The 21396-nt window shown below is 44.6% G+C and overlaps 1 protein-coding gene across 1 annotated transcript in view; it reads right to left on the reverse strand.

Moving 5' to 3' along the window:
- Nucleotides 1-920: 920 nt before the first annotated feature.
- Nucleotides 921-21396, reverse strand: part of LOC109906927 (glutamate receptor ionotropic, NMDA 2D-like) — a 65052-nt gene continuing 44576 nt past the window's right edge. The window contains exons 9-14 of the mRNA XM_020504747.2: nt 17733-17858; nt 17256-17485; nt 10874-11034; nt 10140-10327; nt 7500-7732; nt 921-6542 (exon numbers count right to left, since the gene is read on the reverse strand). Of these exons, the coding sequence (XP_020360336.1) occupies nt 3501-6542; nt 7500-7732; nt 10140-10327; nt 10874-11034; nt 17256-17485; nt 17733-17858 (3980 nt within the window). The 3' untranslated portion in view covers nt 921-3500. The remainder of the gene's footprint in view (nt 6543-7499; nt 7733-10139; nt 10328-10873; nt 11035-17255; nt 17486-17732; nt 17859-21396) is intronic.

Here is a 21396-nt window from a genome sequence, read left to right on the forward strand (position 1 = left end):
TTCCAGTATTTTACTTGCTATATTGTATTTACTTTGCCATCATGGCCTTTTTTTGCCTTTACCTCCCTTCTCACCTCATTTGCTCACATTGTATATAGACTTGTTTATACTGCATTATTGACTGTATGTTTGTTTTTACTCCATGTGTAACTCTGTGTCGTTTTATCTGTCGAACTGCTTTGCTTTATCTTGGCCAGGTCGCAATTGTAAATGAGAACTTGTTCTCAACTTGCCTACCTGGTTAAATAAAGGTCAAATAAAAAAAAAAAAAAAAAAAAGGCACTCTGGCACATAATGGCAGTCAACCAACATCCATGAAGGTGTTTATTAATGGCCCTAGCTAACTCGTAACAATGCACTGCTCTGTAAATGCGCCAATATCTGTTGAGGGGCTCCATCTCAATGAAATGTGTTATTGGCATTAATGAGCTTCCGTATTAATTGGTATGTGTGTGAGTGTTCCTAGTCCAGAGTTGGTACGTGGTAAAAACACATTTGAGTCAACACTTTGGACGTGAGCCTCGACGAACTCGCCTTTCTCTCCTTATTGCCATTGCATTGTTGAGAGGTGAACCTGCAAGTAAGAATTGAATTGTAATTGTGTACACAATGTGTTCCTGTGCAATATGACAAATTAACTTGACCTGTAAAATAATTTAACTGGACGTGGACCCTAACCATGGGCTGCAGCTGTGTGTGTGAATGAGAACACCTCATTCTATTAGTCTCTCCACCACAGTGTCACTCGCTGTGATAAAACCGTTGCACTTTTCTCAGGACGGACTGTCTCCTGCACAACACGTCCTCATTGAGATATGTGAACAGATTTATCCCTCGCTCCACGTTTTCCCAATCATCCCTCTCACACCCGCTTCTCTGAGGCCGACACAAAGAAAAAATGGAAATGGACGTAAGAGATTTTAATACGAAAATTAGTTTTTATTCTGTTCTGCTTGCAGTACAGCACAGTATTGTCTTTCCAGTGGCGCGGCAGCCCAACGTAGCCACTGCGTCCTGCCCTAGTATGGCACATTGATTCTCACACAGTGACGCAGTGCAAGTCCGCCTGGACACAGTGTGGAGTAAAGACCGCGCAGGGTTAGCGGACGGAGACAGCGCTGGACGGGGCGCTACAGTGGGGATTGTTATGGAGGAACACAGTGTGTTTTTTGTTTGTTTAGTTCAGCACGACAGACACAGGTTTGCAGAGAGGGAACACACGACACCGTCCTGGTATGGCCCCCCTTGATAGTAAACTGCTGCATGACGCAACAAAAAGCCTGTTGCTGCCCGCTAGACCACATTGCGTTTTGGTGTTTAAAGAAGTTGAAATCCATGCTCAGTTCTCATTGGTGTTACTGAGCAGACTATGCCCTGGTAAAAAATACCTAATATATTAGAATGGTTATTAATAATGTGTTACAGCCAAGGCCCAAACTTACACTACTACAGTGACTCGGTCGTCAGACACACACCTCCATCACATGGCGAATATCATTGTTAACTAATCGTGGTGGATGATCGGTAAGAACACAGTCAGGTACTGGTCTCTGATTTCACTGGGTTTTGAGACAAGGTAAGACAGACAAAAAGCCAGCTTCCTAGATAATACTGTAAATTTAGTAGACAAACTTAACAGATAAGATCTTATCTTTGAGATATATTATTATATATAGATATGCTATTATTGAGATGAAAGAAATATTCACAGATACATAATAAAAAATAGAACGGTTTACAGTTGCAGACACTCATCAACACAACAAATAGACGAGGAGAAGGGACAGGGATTTCGGGTCAATTGTGGCACAAATACCTTAGCAGAGTAACATTTCGCCCACGGTTAGGCTCGTCATTGGATTCTTGCAAGCTGTTGATTGTAACAAGCGAAGCACTGCTTCCATTGTGTTCCTGTCGCTCTCGGGTCAACTAGGTTTTAAGAATAAAAACCTAGACTTTTAGCAACAAAGAGCGCTCCCAATTGCAGATGAGAAAAAAGGAGCTATTTCCTTCACATGGAATATTCATATCTTATCTAATGGCACTGGAATGATAAACAATATCCCCATATCAAGATGCTAAACAACAATTACTCTAATGCTACCCAACTACACAAATATATATATATATGCGATATATATCTAGATATTCAAAGAAATGCAGACAAACTTTACACAACAATTTTGTGTTAAATAAGGTTACTCTTTTTTCTTCTTCAGCTGAAGTATGGCTCAGATGCAGTCAGAGGCAGATGAATGAGCTAAACAGACTATATGGAGAAGATGGAACTAGCCTTGTGGGTTACTGACAACACACACACAAAACACTGGCTGATTTGAAAGTATATCTGACTGTGCAGTTATCAGCTTTACCGTCAAATTGCTACGAGCAAGCTAGCTCGTGATTATGGATTTTCAAACGCATCTCTGGTAGCATCATTTAGGCACCTATCATGTTGACATCATTACTGGGACACAGAATGAATCATGGCCACCTGTGAGGCCACATGTCCAACAATTCCATCTAGTCCCCCCCCCCCCCAAAAAAATGCTACAATCTTATAGTGTCTTCATAGTTGCAGCAGACTAGGTCAAGGCTACATTCTGTCTTATGGGGGGGGGCGGGGCTGCCAAATGACGTACATTTTTCTTGTACCCAGTATAGTACAGCACAGTGCTCACATTTTGTCCAAATTAAAACATTTGTCTCAGTTTATAATAACACTATAGTAAAATAACCTTTTAAAATATTAAATGCATGAACTGTTGGTCTGCAGGTAATGTATTGCTCAAGAGGGTCATGAATGGGGGAGTACCTGTGGTATCAATGAAACAGCATTGTATGTAAGCTCCACTGAAGTTTGGCACAGTATAAGATCAGTCACAGTCGACTTACCCTGTTGTCAAGAATACAAACACGGTAAAACACAGACACAGAACATCAAATGTGAGTTTGAGAGGGTGAATGGAGAAAACCGAGAGAGCTAGCTACTATTCTATTCTCCCTAAACGTGAAACATAGAACGTACACAACTATGACCCTCAGATCTCACAGGCCTGTGAGGTGTAAACCGCTTGGTAAAGGAACGTTGGAGGTTCATGTTTCAGGGACGTGAGTCAAATGTTCCTGCATTGGAGGCCTCAGTAGGGAGGCCTATGAACGAGTACCTGAACCCTCGTGAACAAATATAACTGAACAATGACAACCACTTCACTTCAAGACCCAAAGACGCGGCCGTGTCAGGAGGACGGCCCCATTTCGGAGATCCCACTTCTGACACCAATTTCAGTTCACCAACAATACATGTAGTCTCACAGATACTCTGACCAGAATGAAGAGAGCCCCAGTAACGTGCTGTGCACTCCCTTTGACTGGACAATGGGGGTTGTGCAAGAGTTACAGGGGGCTGAGATACAAAACTGCGGTGGCCAAACAGTCATGACCCAAGGTTGTCTGAATAGGTCGGTGTTTCCAACCCAGGTAGGTGTCTATGATTCGCCTCACACCTCGCTCTCCACACTGGAGAAGTGTGCGGACCCCCTCCGTGAGCAGAGGCTCTTGGCCTTGAGGGGCAGGTGAGGTGACTGTAACCTTTGGGGCGGAGGCACTGAGCGCAGTCTCTGGTACAGGAGTTTGGCACTAGCAGAAGCCATAGAAGACGGCTGGGGGGCGCCTGGGGTGGAGGATACTACAGAGGGAGACGAGACCGAAGAGGAGGAGTTCGGAGGAGGGATGTGGATGGGATGGGATGAGGAGGGAGGGGCAGGAAGGGCTGGGAGTGATGGTGGAGGGAGGGAAGGGATGAGGACCTGCGATGTAGAAGGCTGCCGAATGCGGTCTGTCCGCTGGATGCTGAGGTTGGACTGGCTTCCCGATTTGGGTTGATTCTGGGTCCGGTCGGGTTTGAAGGAATGCCGTTTGGAATTGGCGCTGGTCACAAAGCTTTGACAGTGTAGAAATAGTTCCTCCTGGCTAGGAGAGCTCACTTTGGCCAATTTAGAGTGAGCGTGTTGATGTTCGAGGGCAGATTGGCAGTTGCAAGCCACATCACCTCGCCCTTTGTCCTTGTCCTTCCGTCTCTCTTTCTTCTCCTCCTTCACGGGAAGCTTGTCCACGGACCAGTATCTTCGAGGAGCTGGTGGTGTCAATGGAGGTGGAGGCCACTGTGTACCACCTATCCTCCCTGATCCCCAGCCACCTTCCCCTACTCCCCCTGCTCCGCCCCATCCCTCCCCACGGCCGAATAACGAGCCATCCCTACTGTTTATGCTGCCGGCTTTTTCTCTGGCGGGATAAGTGCCGAAAAACCAACCCCCCCCTCCTATTCCCCCAACCGCTCTACCCTCATGACCCTCCCAGTACCTTTCGAACTTTCCAAATTCTCCCGAGGAGCCGTCGTCGTCTGAGTAGATGCCCACCATCTTATCACTTTCCCTTTCGGACTCTGATGCGGTCCTTCGTCTTCTTTCTTGTCTCTTCTCTTGCTCCACTTTTCTCCTTTCCTCCTCGGAATCTTCATCCTCATCTTCGGAGTCCCACTCATGAAACGACAGACCTTCTTTGGAGTGAACCTCCACTCTCTCGTTCCTGCCCAACAGGGGGCGCGTCTCCCCTTCTTTCCCTAGGGCCGCTCTACCTGAACCCTTACTCCTGCGCCTGGATGAGAGAGGGATCAGTGGCAGAAATGCAGACGAAGGAATCTCTGACGATGGGTTTCCCGCTCCCCAGAACTTGACAGCGGTTGAGGGTTTTCTGGGGCTCTGGCACTGCTTGCTGGAACTGGAAGGCCTACCTGCATGCCTGTGGCGAGAGTAAGGACTTCTGTGCCTTTCCTTGCCTCTAGTGTCCTCTCCATCTCTTGCCTTGTCCTCGCTGTCCCTCCTCTCTTCCTCCCTTGGAATATCCCATCCGTAACTTCTGATAGAACCTTCACTCTTTTTCCTCATAGAGTCACGCCTCGGAGCCGGGTAGGAGGAGTAGGCCTCTTGCATTATCGCTTTGAGCTGCCCTCTCTGCTCACCACCTCCCTCCTCGTGCTCTGACCGCTTGCCCCGGTCTCTTCTCTTCGCCTTGTCCTCTCTCTTCTTCTTCTTCTCCTTCACTTTACGCCGCTTGCGCTCCCGCTCCCTCTCCTTCTCCTCTCTCTTTTTTTTCTTCCGGCCTTTCTTCCTCCTCTTTCTCTCCCTTTCGCGCTCTTTGTGATGCCGTTTCTCCTCCTTCCCCTCGGCCCTGGTTCCTGTTCCTCTGCATCTTTCTCTCTCGCCCCAGGAGGCCCACCACTCCTGCAGCTGGGCTAGCTGGCTCCCAGCCCTCTCTCTCTCATACTGCAGACGAGGCTTGCGGGGTGGTACAGGCGGAGGGGGCGGACTGCAAGGCAGTGAGCGAGAGGACATGCGTCGGGATTTGCCCTTTCTCCGTCCTAGCAGGAGGCTAGACTCCTCTGTCAGCTCATCAGAGTCATAGACGTCCTCAACATCCCTACTGCCAGCCCTGTACTTAAAACTCTGGGACGATGTGTATGTGATGGTGGAGGATGAGGGGGAGTTGGAGCGTGAGGGGGAGACGGAGGATGAGGACGAGGATGAACTGGATGAGGTGGAGGAGCAGGAGCTGGAGGTGTAGAGGGCGGAGTGAGAGGGAGTGGTAGGGGTAGTGAGAGCAGGGGACGCGACAGGGACAGGCAATGGGAGTGGGGGAGGGCGACGGCCTCGCCTGCCACTTCCATCCCTTACTCCGTACCGCCCTCCCCCTCTTCTCCCCAAGGGGAGGATGTTCTCATACAGAGGCCCCCCGGAGCCCTTTCTTTTCGGGAGGCTGCCTCTTCTCCAAAATGGCGGTGGATGTGGGGATGAGGGGAGCGGTAGAGGGGGCTTGGACATTAAGTGACCAGGGGGCGGTCCTTTAGAAGGTAGCCGTGGCATTCCTGAGGACTTTGTCCCCCTCTGGTTCATTTTGGGAGTTTGAGAGCCACCTGTTTGTGGGTCAGCATTTGCCCCTAAGCCCTCTGGATCGATCGGGCCATAGTATCGCTTGTATTCATCCAGACTACCGTCCCCTCCACTGGCTCCCCCAGCCCAATGAGGGGGCAAGCCCTGTTGAAACTGTGCCATGTCTGGGATCCCACCGCTGCCACCAATAGGCTTGTCCGTGCCGGGCTTGGGACGGTTCCAGCGGTCTACCACAGCCAATCTGCGGTCATGGCGAGGCAGAAAAGTGGAGCACGGCATAGGACCCTCCAAAAGGGGACTGTTTGATGGCCCAAGGGCCATTGCAGAGTGCCCAGTAGTTGGAGGAGATCCAGCAGGAAGCATGGTGTAAGCTTGCTGCTGCTGCTGCTGCTGCTGCTGCTGCTGCTCATGCTGCTGGTGATGATGCCTCTGCTGCTGCTGCACCATGGCAAGAGTGGTGTTACAGGTTACAGCCGCTGAGATGTGGGACTGGGGTGGAGGCGGCATTGTGGGAACACTCTGATATAGGGGAAGTGTGTTTCGGAGGCCTCCAGAGACGGTTTCATCTTCAAACTTGCAGCAACTGTACATACCCTGTGTAGACATAGAAGGGGAAGCTAGTGAGGATACAGATAGCAAACTCCACATCCCAGTATCCCTAAACGAGAACATGGACACGGAAAGTCATGCAAGTCTCGTAAAACTAGGTTACATATGTACATAAGTTGTGGCAGAAATGTAGCAGAAATGTGTCCCCGTAGAGGTCTGCATACACTTACCTCAGTGTCTGCCATTACGGTGCACTCAAGCTTCAGTTCGACTGATCTTTCTAAATGACCACTCGGGAGCTCCTAGCGCAGTGGTCAAACAGTAAGTCCGAACTGACTCTTTCAAAGAGAATCATTTGTCCTCTCTTTCCTCTCTAGCGCGTGACGTGCAATGAATGATGGCGGATGCCACTCTAATGCAATCTCTCTCTATTTTATACTCTCGGAGAGGAGGCAACTGACCACAAAATACTAATGAGGGCGGAGGAGGAACTCGTGTTCTAAATGCAGGTCATTTACAGCCTTAAAAGACTGATAGGCTACCATTATTGGTTAAGTGTGTTGAATGGGCGGGGCCGTGTAAATCATAACAGCTTTATCACCTTTACTTGAAGAGGATTCATTCAATACCAATATGTCCTATTGAAAATCAAGAGTCATCCCACTGAATCGCAATTAACAGCGGGACAGAAAACCGATGGCCGTGAATCAACATTCGGTGAAATTGAAAGCGGGAGTAACAGTCGGAGATATCCCGGAACGTCGACTTAGAACGCAGCAGGAGGAGGAAGACACAATGTCATCTGAAATCTTGGAGAAAACTAGGTCACTTTTAAAGGTACGAGTTATGAGGACCTACCTTTTGAACAGTACTGCCTAAACATAGCCTGTGATGTGTTGATGCACCAAGCCCTTTCCCTTTCACCACCACCAGGGGGCATCACTACCACCACCACCACCAGGGGACATCACTTCAATCACTATAACTCAGTCAGTAACTCACCCTGCTGAGAGCCAATAGGAAGTCCATGCCACTGGAACGGCCCAGGCAGTGCCTGATCTTCCAGTACACCAGGTGCTCCCAGGCGAAAACCAGCAGACTGAGCCCCATGGCCACCAGCAGCATGTAGAAGACCCCCGCCATGTTGTCGATGTCCAGCTTGGAGCTCATCACCTCAATCTTGTCGTTGTGACAGATCCCCGAGAGCCACAGGCGCTCGAGCATGTCGATCTCGTCTGACGGTGGGAGAAGAGGAGATGGGAGAGACATTTTTAAAAACGACAAGGAGGGATTATCTGCCGTTGTTATGGGACAGGCATTGTTTTATACCTTAAGGGGGAAGCTGGGAAGGTAGTAGTTGAGAGGTCAGGAGGAAGAGGGGTGAAAGTGTGTCTGGCTCAGAGCTGTTGCATGATGGCAAAAAGAAAGCTGAAAATTGAGAAAATAGTGTGTGTGGGGGAAGGGGGGGTGAGAATGTGAGAGAGTAAGCCTGTGTGTGTGTATGTGTGTGAGAGAGAGAGGGGGGGGGGGCGGAGGAAAGGGGGAGAGAGAGAGGCCGCATAGCTTTGATGGATGTCAGAAATGGCCTGGATACAGAGTCTCCCGTGTTAAGAGTGACCTCGACAGATGAAAGGCAGCGGACACTAATAGGAGTCCCAACACAAACCATTAGTTCCATACAGCAAAAACAACTGTTACACTGTGAAGGGAAAAAATGGAGGAAAACCCAGAGTTTGTGCTCAGCGGAGAGCAGACAACATGTATTGAAATGACAGCCACGTCTTGCGGGTAAAGCACCCTGCATTGTAAAAGTAGCTACTTAAAGTGCGTTTCAAAATCCCTGGTCATCAGAGTTAAAACAGTGAGACATTCAACTATATTAAACTTAGGTCAACTGCCCTGTGTTGGAAAGTGTAAAGCTCAAACTACATGGATTAGAAAAACATGAATTAACCATGATGACTGGAATGACATTAATTAACCATGATGACTGGAATGTCATAATCCACTCCAATAAAACAACAATAAAAAGGAATCTACCAAACAGAAATATTCTTCCCAGAATGTGTAGCTAAGAGTTCACGGTCAGGAGCTAAAGTGATCTCTATGATTACATTTGAGTCATTTCGCAGATACTCTTATCCAGAGTGATTTACAGTTATTGCATTCATATTAAAATAGCGAGGTGGGACACCCACAGTCATAGCAAGCCCCCCCCCCCCCCCCCCCCAATAAAGTATCGATCCGCAAAGTCAGTGGAAAAATTCAAGAGCTAGACGACGAAAATCACCCTACTTCACCGCCAATTATGTTGCTGTTGTTTTTTTTAACGATAGATGCTAATTTGCGTGATCATAAACTGTGACAGACTCCTAATCCCATTCATCACATTTCAATAAGCCCCCCGCTCCCTTTCACATTCGACCCTTACTCGTGACCAAACTCAGGGCCTCGTAGAGCTGCAACATCCTCAGCACAAGCCGAAGGAACAACGCCACCTTCTAATCACAGAACCGGAACAAATGAGAGACAGTCACAAAAAGATGTGTAACAAAGTAAGTCCCGGATTGTGAAATTATTAGGATGTAAGGATTTGTGAAACATTCTGGGGGAGGGGGGGGGGGGGGTGATTGCACAGAAGACATACAGGTAACTGCCAAAATAATGGAAACACTTGAGTAAACGAGGGACACAAAGAGTCTATTGAAAGCAAATGCTTCCACACAGGTGTGGTTCCTGAGTTAAGCAATTCACATCATGCTTAGGGCCATGCATCATCCCATCATGCTTAGGGCCATGTATCATCCCATCATGCTTAGGGCCATGCATCATCCCATCATGCTTAGGGCCATGCATCATCCCATCATGCTTAGGGCCATGCATCATCCCATCATGCTTAGGGCCATGCATCATCCCATCATGCTTAGGGCCATGCATCATCCCATCATGCTTAGGGCCATGCATCATGCTTAGGGCCATGCATACAAATGCCGGGCAGACCATTATTGTTTGCCAATATTTTGGCCACCATGACTATGGGATGAAAATGCCCCCATCCACAGGGCACAAGTGGTCAATGAATGGTTTGTTCAGCATGAAAATGATGTAAACCATATGCCATACCCATCTCAGGCCAGATTTCAACCCAATTGAACCCTTATGGGAGATTCTGGAGTGTCGCCTGATACAGTGTTTTCCACCATCATCAACAAAACACCAAATTATGGAATTTCTCGTGGAAGAATGGTGTCACATCCCTCCAATAGAGTTCCAGACACTTGTAGCATCTATGCCAAGGTGCATTGAAGCTGTTCTGACTCGTGGTGCCCCAACGCCCTATTAAGACACTTTTAGTTTGTGTTTCCTTTCATTTGGCAGTTACCTGTAGTATGTAGGTCTACTGTACAATGTACAGTATGCAGGACAAACTGTAAAACCGTGAATGTGAACAGCATTCAACTGAATTAAGCAGAAGGTACTGCAGGAAAGTGGTCCCCCCCCCCCCCCTCACTTCAATCTACCACTAAAAGCAGAGACAGATTGATGCTGCCAGCCCGCCACTAACAAGCCAGCACATTTATCAACTTCTCCTGCCTGTCCCCAACCCCTCTCTCCCCCCCACACTCCTTTCTCTCTCCTCACCGTCTCCCACCAGCTGCAGGAGGGCCAAGTCCACGGGGCGTTTCCAGCGGGTGTTCTTATGCAGGGCGATGCCGTAGCCCGTGGTGGCAAACACCTTGCCCGAGCCAATGGTCATCACCTTACAGCCCTCGTCTTTCCTCGCCATGTAGTTTAGCACAGCCGCATCATAGATGAAGGCATCTAGTTTACTGACGGGGAGTGAGGGAGGGAGGGAGGGGAGGGGAGAAAGAGAAGAGGGGATGAGGGTGAAATGATAAGTGAGAATGTGAGGTTTAATAACACGGTACGTCAAGTCCGGGTGAGGACTAAGCTTCTGGTGGTCAAGTCGTCTTGGGGAAGTGTCTCCCCTCGGCATGAGGCGCACAATTTGTGACAACTACACTAATAAGTGTGTGTGAGTTTTATCTAATGTAAGCATAATTCATACAGTAGTTTGCACTATAAACCCCAGCAGAGACATAAACACACAAACAGTAGGACAGGACTGCATGGGGAGATAACTGTTACTAAGAGGCTGCTATGCTGGGTCATGTTCATTAGGGCACACAACAGAAAACGTATATAAAAATACATTTTTGCAACGGAAACGAAAATGAGCGTTTCTTATTGGACAAGTCTAGGTAGTCCCTCCATGTTTCAGGCTGTTTTCCTCCGTTTGGTGCCTAATGAACATGGTCCTGGTTGAATGCAATGAAATGAACGGGGATGTCATCTTCGGAAACACACAAACTGACCCAGTCTTCAGGTTGTCGATGGCCTCCTCCACGCCCTTCTGGTTGTTGCGGATCATGAAGTTGTGCATGTTGGCGTAGTTGCTGCGGATGTTCTCCTCGGTGCTCCCGTTGGGGACGGTGCCAAATCGGAGCGGGGGGTACTGCTCAGTGGGCTGCTGGAACTGGGGGGATAGAGGGGGAACTAGAGGTTGATGTGGGGATTCAGGGTAAGTGTTGAGTGACAACAGTACATTACAACGTAAATAATGCATGCATCGTGATCTAAGGAAGTCGGACAGTTGGACAAAACATCAAGCAACATGTCAAAAATCATAGAACTGCCAAAATGCAAGAACATTCAAAAAGATTGGTGCTCAAATCTCCAAATCCAACTCAACAAGTTGAGCATCTATCTTTTGAGATGTTCTTGTGATTTTGGGCTGCATCTCGTGGTGCTGTCCGGTGTCCACCCAACTTCCTTAGATCTCATTTAAAAGTTTCTTCTTCTCCCCCCAAAGAGAGAGAACAGAATTCTGCTCTCCTTGCATTTTTATTACAAAGATCTTTAGAAAGAGAGAGAAGTGAGAGGGATGAACATTAGGGATGGATCAATGCATAAATTGTCATGACAGAAGACATGAGATGGATATTTCATAATACCACACAAATGACCAAAATAAGTGGCTACTCTGACTGACAAACTGAGGACAATCTGGTCTTGAATTCAAACAATCAATGGCCCAGGCCAATGAAGCGACACACAGATTGTACAATGTTAGGAGGAAATATATATACAGTTGAAGTCGGAAGTTTACCTACACTAAGGTTGGAGTCATTAAAACTCATTTTTCAACCACTCCACAAACGTATGGTTAACAAACTATAGTTTTGGCAAGTCGGTTAGGACATCTACTTTGTGCATGACACAAGTCATTTTTCCAACAATTGTTTAAAGACAGATTATTTCACTTATAATTTACTGTATCACAATTCCAGTGGAAGTTTACATGCACTAAGTTGACTGTGTCTCTAAACAGCTTGGAAAAATATAGAAAATTATGTCATGGCTTTAGAAGCTTATGATAGGCTAATTGACATCATTTGAGTCAATTGGAGGTGTACCTGTGGATGTATTTCAAGGCCAACCTTCAAACTCAGTGCCTCTTTGCTTGACATCATGGGAAAATCAAAAGAAATCAGCCAAGACTTCAGAAAAAAATGTGTAGACCTCCACAAGTCTGGTTCATCCATGGGAGCAATTTCCAAATGCCTGAAGGTACCACGTTCATCTGTACAAACAATAGTACGCAAGTATAAACACCATGGGACCACGCAGCCGTCATACCGCTCAGGAAGGAGACGCGTTCTGTCTCCTAGAGATGAACGTACTTTGGTGCCAAAAGTGCAAATCATTCCCAGAACAACAGCAAAGGACCTTGTGAAGATGCTGGAGGAAACAGGTACAAATGTTTCTATATCCACAGTAAAACGAGTCCTATATTGACATAACCTGAAAGGCCACTCAGCAAGGAAGAAGCCACTGCTCCAAAACAGCCATAAAAAAGCCAGACTACCGTTTGCACCTGCACATGGGGACAAAGATCATACTTTTTGGAGAAATGTCTTCTGCTCTGATGAAACAAAAATAGAACTGCTCACAAGCCGAAAAAACACTATCCCTATCGTGAAGCACGGGGGTGGCAGCATCATGTTGTGTGGGTGCATTGCTGCAGGAGGGACAAGAGCACTTCACAAAATAGATGGCATCATGGGGCGGGAAATTATGTGGATATATTGAAGCAACATCTCAAGATATCAGGAAGTTATCAGGAAGTTAAAGCTTGGTTGCAAATGAGTCTTCCAAATGGACAATGACCCCAAGCATACTTCCAAAGTTGTGGCAAAATGGCTTAAGGACAACAAAGTCAAGGTATTGGAGTGGCCATCACAAAGCCCTGACCTCAACCTATAGAACATTTGTGGGCTGAACTGAAAAAGCGTGTGTGAGCAAGGAGGCCTAGAAACCTGACTAAGTTACCCCATCTCTGTCAGGAGGAATGGGCCAAAATTCACTCAACTTATTGTGGGAAGCTTGTGGAAGGCTATCCGAAACATTTGACCCAAGTTAAACTATTTAAAGGCAATGCTACCAAATACTAATTGACTGTATGTAGACTTCCGACCCACTGGGAATGTGATGAAAGAAATAAAAGCTGAAATAAATCATTCTCTACTAATTCTGAAATTTCACATTTTTTAAATAAAATGGTGATCCTAACTGACCTGAGACAGGGAATTTTTACTAGAATTAAATGTCAGGAATTGTGAAAAACTTAATTTAAATGTATGTAAACTTCTGACTTCAACTGTACAGTGTATACACTACATGTCCAAAAGTACGTGGATGCTCATCAAACATCTCATTCCAAAATCATGGGCATTAATATGGAACTAAGGGGCCTAGCCTGAACCATGAAAAACAGCCCCAGACCATTATTCCTCATCCACCAAACTTTACAGTTGGTACTATGCATTCGAGCAGATAGCATTCTCCAGGCATCTGGCAAATCCAGATTCGTCCTGTCAGACTGCCATATGGTGAAGCGTGATTCACCACTCTTGAGAATGTGATTCCACTGCTCCAGAGTACAGTGGCGGCGAGCTTTACTCCAATCCAGCCGACGCATGGCATTGCTCATGGTGATCTTAGGCTTGACCTGCGGCTGCTCGGTCATAGACACCCATTTCATGAAGCTCCCGACGAACACTTATTGTGCTGAGTTGCTTCCAGAGGCAGGTTGGAACTCGATGGTGAGTGTTGCAACCGAGGAAAGACGATTTTTACATGGTACACACCTCAGCACTCGGCAGTCCTGTTCTGTGAGCTTGTGTGGCCTACCTCTTTCAGGCTGAGCCGTTGTTGCTCCTAGTAATTTCCACTTCACAATAACAGCATTTACAGTTGACCAGGACAGCTTTAGCAGGGCAGAAATTTGACGAACTTGTTGGAAATTTGACGACTTGTTGGAAAGGTGGCATCCTGCGACGGTGCCACCTCAGTGAAAGTCACTGAGCTCTTCGGTAAGGCCATTCTACTGCCAATGTTTGTCTATGGAGATTGCATGGTTGTGTGCTTGATTTTATACACCTGTCAGCAACAGGTATGGCTGATATAGCGGAATCCACTCATTTGAAGGGGTGTCCACATACTTTTGTATATATAGTGTATATACCATTGCCTACAGTAGGCTACATAATAACATTTCCAGTGGGACAATGTCTCACCTAATGATAAAGATTAAGCCATAGGCTACTCACAGTGATGGCCGATGCGCTCATCGTGGCAATAGCCTATCTCATGATGAGCTACTTTGATAAACAGCGCTGCTGTTCGCAAAACAAAATGGGAGTTGTTGAGAAAAATGTGTTTCTATCGGTTTTACAGACAGATCAGACTTTTCAGAAGTAGGGATTTGCTTTCCAAACTGTACATTTTTCCCACAATTGTATTTTGAAATCTTCAAAAAGGCAAAACGACAACCACAAACAACCATAGACATATAATCCATAGATGGCAGTTCAAGTCTGGACTGGCATCCATTGCTAGAGTACCCATGAGTTTAACAGTCAAATTGCCAGGGTAAGAAGTTATAAAACCTTTCTATGGATTATATGTCTATGGCCACAATGCAACAAGCTGTATATTTGGCACGCATGCTGGCCAAAGAGCAGCATTCCTGACTGGAGGCATACCGGTAACTGCCAAAATAAAGGAAACGCTTGCGTAAACGAGGGATACAAAGTATGTTAATTTTCCTGGCATGGTTTAGGTCCACTTGTAGAATTTATGCCAAGGCGCATTGAAGCTGTTCTGACAGCTCTTGGTGGCCCAACACCATTTTCATTAAGACACTTTATGTTGGTGTTTCCTTTATTTTGGCAGATACCTGCATGTGAGTGTGGTAAAAAATAAATCCACAATAATTTTTTTGTAACTATTGATCCTCTGTGGCAAAATGATGCTCTCTGGTGTGGTGTGATAAAACTATTCAATATTACAAAAAATTACGCAATTTTAATTTTTTTAATTTTTTTTTGCATCTTGGGCTTAGGCCCAAAATATATATACTAATACTGAACAAAAATATAAAGGCAAAATACAACAATTTCAACGACTTTACTGAGTTATAGTTCATATAAGGAAATCAGTCAATTGAAATCAATTCATTAGGCCCAAATCTATAGTATTTCACATGACTGGGCAGGGGCACAGCCATGGGTGAGCCTGGAAGGGCATAGACCCACCCACTGGAGAGCCAGACCCAGCCAATCCAAACAGAAATACTCCTCAGTTTCATCAGCTGTCCGGGTGGCTGGTCTCAGATGATCCCACAGGTGAAGAAATTGGATGTGGAGGTCCTGGGCTGGCGTGGCAAAAAAAAACCTGTTGGAGGTGGCTTATGATATTGAAATGAATATTCAATTCTCTGGCAACACCTCTGGTGAAGATTCCTGCAGTCAGCATGCCAATTGCAAAGTTGAAATGCTCAATAACAGGGATGTAAACAAATTTGTCCACAAAATTTGAGAGAAATAAGCTTTTTGTACGTATGGAAAATTTCCAGGATCTCTTATTTCAGTTGATGAAACATGGGACAAACACTTTACATGTTGCGTTTATATTTCTGTTCTGTATACATATATACAGTTGAAGTCGGAAGTTTACATACACCTTAGCCCAATACATTTAAACTCAGTTTTTCACAATTCCTGACATTTAATCCTAGTCAAAATTCCCTGTTTTAGGAATTAAGAATGTGAAATGTCAGAATAATAGTAAAGATAATTATTTATTTCAGCTTTTATTGACATTCCCAGTGGGTCAGCAGTTTACATACACTCAATTAGTATTTGGTAGCATTGCCTTTAAATTGTTTAACTTGGGTCAAACGTTTCGGGTAGCCTTCCACAAGCTTCCCACACAATAAGTTGGGTGAATTTTGTCCAATTCCTCCTGACAGAGCTGGTGTAACTGAGTCAGGTTTGTAGGCCTCCTTGCTCACACACGCTTTTTCAGTTCTGCCCACACATTTTCTATAGGATTCAGGTCAGGGCTTTGTGATGGCCACTCCAATACCTTGACTTTGTTGTCCTTAATCCATTTTGCCACAACTTTGGAAGTATGCTTGGGGTCATTGTCCATTTGGAAGACCCATTTGTGACCAAGCTTTAACTTCCTGACTGATATCTTGAGATGTTGCTTGAATATATCCACATAAGTTTCCCTCCCCATGATGCCAACTATTTTGTGAAGTTCACTAGTCCCTCATGCAGCAAAGCACCCCCACAACATGATGCTGCCACCCCCGTGCTTCATGGTTGGGATGGTGTTCTCCCCCCCTTTCTTCCAAACATAACAATGGTCATTATGGCCAAACAGTTCTATTTTTGTTTCATCAGACCAGAGGACATTTCTCCAAGAAGTACAATCTTTGTCCCCCTGTGCAGTTGCAAACCGTAGTCTGGCTTTTTGATGGCAGTTTTGGAGCAGTGGCTTCTTCCTTGCTGAGCAGCCTTTCAGGTTATGTCAAAATAGGACTAATTTTACTGTGGATACAGATACTTTTGTACCTGTTTCCTCCAGCATCTTCACAAGGTCCTTTGCTGTTGTTCTGGGATTGATTTGCACTTTTGGCACCAAAGTACGTTCATCTCTAGGAGACAGAACGCGTCTCCTTCCTCAGCGGTATGACGGCTGTTTGGTCATATGGTGTTTATACTTGCGTACTATTGTTTGTACAGATGAACGTGGTACCTTCAGGCATTTGGAAATTGCTCCCAAGGATGAACCAGACTTGTGGAGGTCTACACATTTTTTGTTCTGAAGTCTTGGCTGATTTCTTTTGATTTTCTCATGGTGTTTCTCATGGTTCTCTTAGTATATGTAAACTTCTGACCCACTGGAATTGTGATACAGTGAATTATAAGTGAAATAATCTGTCTAAACAATTGTTGGAAAGATTTCTTGTGTCATGCACAAAGTAGATGTCTTAACCTACTTGCCAAAACTATAGTTTGTTCACAAGAAATGTGTGGAGTGGTTGAAAAATGAGTTTTAATGATTTCCAACTAAGTGTATGTAAACTTAAACTGTAAAACATATATAATTGTTTGCTTCCTCTTGGGCCCCCCAAGGGGCTGGGCCAAGGGGCTTCAGCCCTGGTAAGCCCACGCATGAATCCGGCCCTGCCTTCCCCAACGCAATGCTTTTAAATCCATAGACCGGTAATGTGCAAGTGCACACATTGGGAGAAGTGTGAAGAATTGAGGCATCACTGTGCTATGGAAAAAGACATTATAGCCATCTTGGCCTTGGATCAGAATGGCCTCCTCGCTCACACACCTTCTTGTCGCTGAGGCCAGACACAGTGTCGATGTACTCCTCCTGGATCATGAAGGCTGCCAGGTTGGCCGTGTAGGAGGCCAGGAAGATGACCGCAAAGAAGGCCCACACCAGCACCATGATCTTACTGGTGGTTCCTCTGGGGTTCTCCACAGGCACTGAGTTATTGAAGACCAACGCCCACAGCAGCCAGATAGACTTCCCTATGGTGAATTTAGAGCCCCCTGTCTCTGGATAGAGAGAGGTCAGGGGGAAGAGAGAGGGGGGAGTGGGAGAGACAATGAGAGAGAGCGAGAGAGAGAGTGAAAGAGCGAGAGAGAGAGAGAGACAGGGAGAGAGAGAAATGGACATTGAATGGAATAGATACATCCCCAGGGTACTACTCACACTGGTATGTAAACTCAATCACGACTACTTCAATTGCTTCAATGGTGATAACCTGAAATAATAATGACCACACTGTAATAAATGACTTACTCTTTGCACTTTGCAGGCTACGGTTGTAGCCGACGGGACTGAAGAACTCGAAAATAAAGACTGTGACAGCGACCACGGAGAGGCACATGACGAACATCATCACCCACACAGCTGGGCTGTATGGCTCTGAAACATCGCATCAGAAAGACAAGGGTTCTGTTCCAAGGATGTCGCTAGCTTGCTACTTAGAATGAAGCTATTGACGCTTCCCAAATGGTTCCCTAAAATTTCCTATATAAGGTTGGGTCCGAAATGATCGACACCCTTGATAAAGATGAGCAATAATGATTGCATAAAATAAATAATTTGAACCGTGAGCTATATTGTATGCTCCCAAAAATTGGGTAATTCTATTATTTTATACTAATAAAACTGCTTAGAGAAAAATATATATTTTTTCTCAAAAAGATAGGGGGAAAAATGATTGACACCCCTAAATATTCTTGTACATAAAGTAGTCAAAGGTTTGCTAAAGATACTAATAAATAAAGTAGTCAAGGGTTACTAAACCTTTGACTACTTTATTTGAAATAATATTTAGGGGTGTCAATCATTTTGCCCCCTACCTTTTTGAGGGAAAAAAAAGATTACTTGTTAAACAAAATCTCTTTCTCTGAGCAGTATTAGTATAAAATAAAATACTTTCAACACTTTTCTACATTTGATCCCATATTCTACATTTGATCCCATATTCTACATTTGATCCCATATTCTACATTTGATCCCATATTCTACATTTGATCCCATATTCTACATTTGATCCCATATTCTACATTTGATCCCATATTCTACATTGGGTCCAAATATTCCTAGCACACAACGTCTACACAAAGCTTGTGACTCTACGAACTTGTTGGAGACATTTTGCATTTTGGTTTTTGTTTCAGATTGTTTTGTGCCCAATAGAAATCCATTGTAAATATTGTAATGTCTCATTTTGGATTCACTTTTATTGTAAATAAGAATAGAATATGTTCCTAAACCCTTCTACGTTAATGTGGATAATCCTAAATGAATGGTGAATAATGATGAGTGAGAAAGGTACAGCGGATCAAAGACCGTACCCTCCAAGACATGCTAACTTCTCACCATTACCAACAACAGGGGAGGTTAGCGTTTCTTGGGTGTATGGATCGTTGACCCGCTGTAACTTTCTCACTCATCATTATTCACCATTCATTCAGGATTGTCCCTAACCATGGTAGCATCCACATGAATGTAGAAGTGTTTAGAAACACTATCTTACAATAAAAGTGACTCCAAAATGACACAATATTCAACTGAAATGCAACCAAAACGAACTGCAAATGCATCCAACAAGTTGGTAAAGATTGATGCAGTCCTTGCATGCTAGGATTATGGGACCAAATACTCAACTTTTGACTCATTTTTATTTATCAGAACCTTTAGGGGTGTCAATATATATATATTTTTAAATACAATATAGCTCAGTATTTAAGTTATTTATTTTATACAATCATTAATCGCTCATATTTATCAAGGGTGTCAATCATTTGGGACCCCACTGTAGGGCACTACTTTTTTGGTAGAGCCCATTGAGCCCTCCGTCAAAAGTAGTACACTACATAGGTAACAGGGTGCCATTGGGACACAGACAATGTATTGGACACGCATTAGACGGTTGCTCGACCTCATCCCTTTAATAAGGCTTGTAAATGGACAAAGTTTCGATCCAAGAGTGGATGCACATTGTGCATTTACTAGCCTTATTAAATATATAAGTGTGTGTGGTGGAGCATTTGTGTATGTTAGAGGGTTGCTGGGCCATGTAAAAACTAACAAGTGATGTGTGTTTAACAATACAGACAGATTACAGGCATGCATTCTAAGTGGTATGCTAGCATTGACATTGGAACATAGCCAAGGAGGGAATTCAACAACAAAAAGCCATTCTCAAACCACTACACTCGTGCCATCGAATCCCCAAGCAGTCAAGGTAAAAATCTGTCGTTCTGCCCCTGAACAAGGCAGTTAACCCACTGTTCCTAGGCTGTTATTGAAAATAAGAATTTGTTCTTAACTGACTTGCCTAGTTAAATAAAGTTAAAATATACATTTTTTTTAAAATAGGTAAAGATAGGAGGCATTCAAAGGGATTGTTTTGTGGTAACACGATGTTGATTGGATACCTGTGACGTAACTAATTATTAATGTTTATTACAAAGTAATGAAGCAATTGCTCTGTAATTGCACGGTAATGAAATGAAGCCGTTTTTGTTATTTACACAAGAGGAATCGGGAATGGTCTTTAAATCATTGTTGGAGGTTCAGATTCTGTCTGACCTTTAGTCATAGAGGAGTAACCTACAATATCAAAAATATTAAGGTCAAAACAAGATGGTTGAGAAAATGGTTGAAGGTCTCAAGAAAACAGCCTTACAAAAAAGAGTCAGGCTTGAAGAGCCAAGATTTTCTTGGCAAGAGATTACTCTGGGCTCTGGCCAGCTAATACACACTAAGAGCAAACCAATGACCCTTAGGTTACCATCAAATCAGTGACCCTTGATTCAGACTAAATGGCCTTGGGGTAAAAAAATAAATAATTTAACTTCTGGGTGGCCATTGGATACAGAACATGTCCAGACTGTCTACTAAATCTTCATTGACAGACAGATATAAGTCTGACATGGATCATTCAGGGGGGAAACGACATCCAGCCTGTGTTGTTTGAGTGTCTGAAACTATAAGACTACATCCAGCCTGTGTTGTTTGAGTGTCTGAAACTATAAGACTACATCCAGCCTCTGTTGTTTGAGTGTCTGAAACTACGACTACATCCAGCCTGTGTTGTTTGAGTGTCTGAAACTAAGACTACATCCAGTCTGTGTTGTTTGAGTGTCTGAAACTAAGACTACATCCAGCCTGTGTTGTTTGAGTGTCTGAAACTAAGACTATATCCAGTCTGTGTTGTTTGAGTGTCTGAAACTAAGACTATATCCAGTCTGTGTTGTTTGAGTGTCTGAAACTAAGACTATATCCAGTCTGTGTTGTTTGAGTGTCTGAAACTAAGACGACATCCAGTCTGTGTTGTTTGAGTGTCTGAAACTAAGACTACATCCAGTCTGTGTTGTTTGAGTGTCTGAAACTAAGACTACATCCAGTCTGTGTTGTTTGAGTGTCTGAAACTAAGACTACATCCAGTCTGTGTTGTTTGAGTGTCTGAAACTAAGACTACATCCAGCCTCTGTTGTTTGAGTGTCTGAAACTAAGACTACATCCAGTCTGTGTTGTTTGAGTGTCTGAAACTAAGACTATATCCAGTCTGTGTTGTTTGAGTGTCTGAAACTAAGACTACATCCAGTCTGTGTTGTTTTGAGTGTCTGAAACTAAGACTACATCCAGTCTGTGTTGTTTGAGTTTCTGAAACTAAGACTACATCCAGCCTGTGTTGTTTGACTTCATACCTGAACTAGCTCGTTTTACGTCCAGCACAGCCGTCTCCAATGGCCAGATTGCTGTGTACTACTGAGTCATATCTAATGAGCTGCCATTACCTCGGTGCATTTCACACTGTATAATCTAAGATCCGGCTGCAGATTTAAACGTACCATCCCGTCTCAATCGACAGCTGTAGGATTAAAATGTTTGCCTTGTTTGCAGACTTTATTTAACCAGGAAGGGATCATTGAGATTAAAATCTCTT

The sequence above is a fragment of the Oncorhynchus kisutch genome, linkage group LG17 (genome assembly GCF_002021735.2).
Source record: "Oncorhynchus kisutch isolate 150728-3 linkage group LG17, Okis_V2, whole genome shotgun sequence".
Taxonomy (NCBI): domain Eukaryota; kingdom Metazoa; phylum Chordata; class Actinopteri; order Salmoniformes; family Salmonidae; genus Oncorhynchus; species Oncorhynchus kisutch.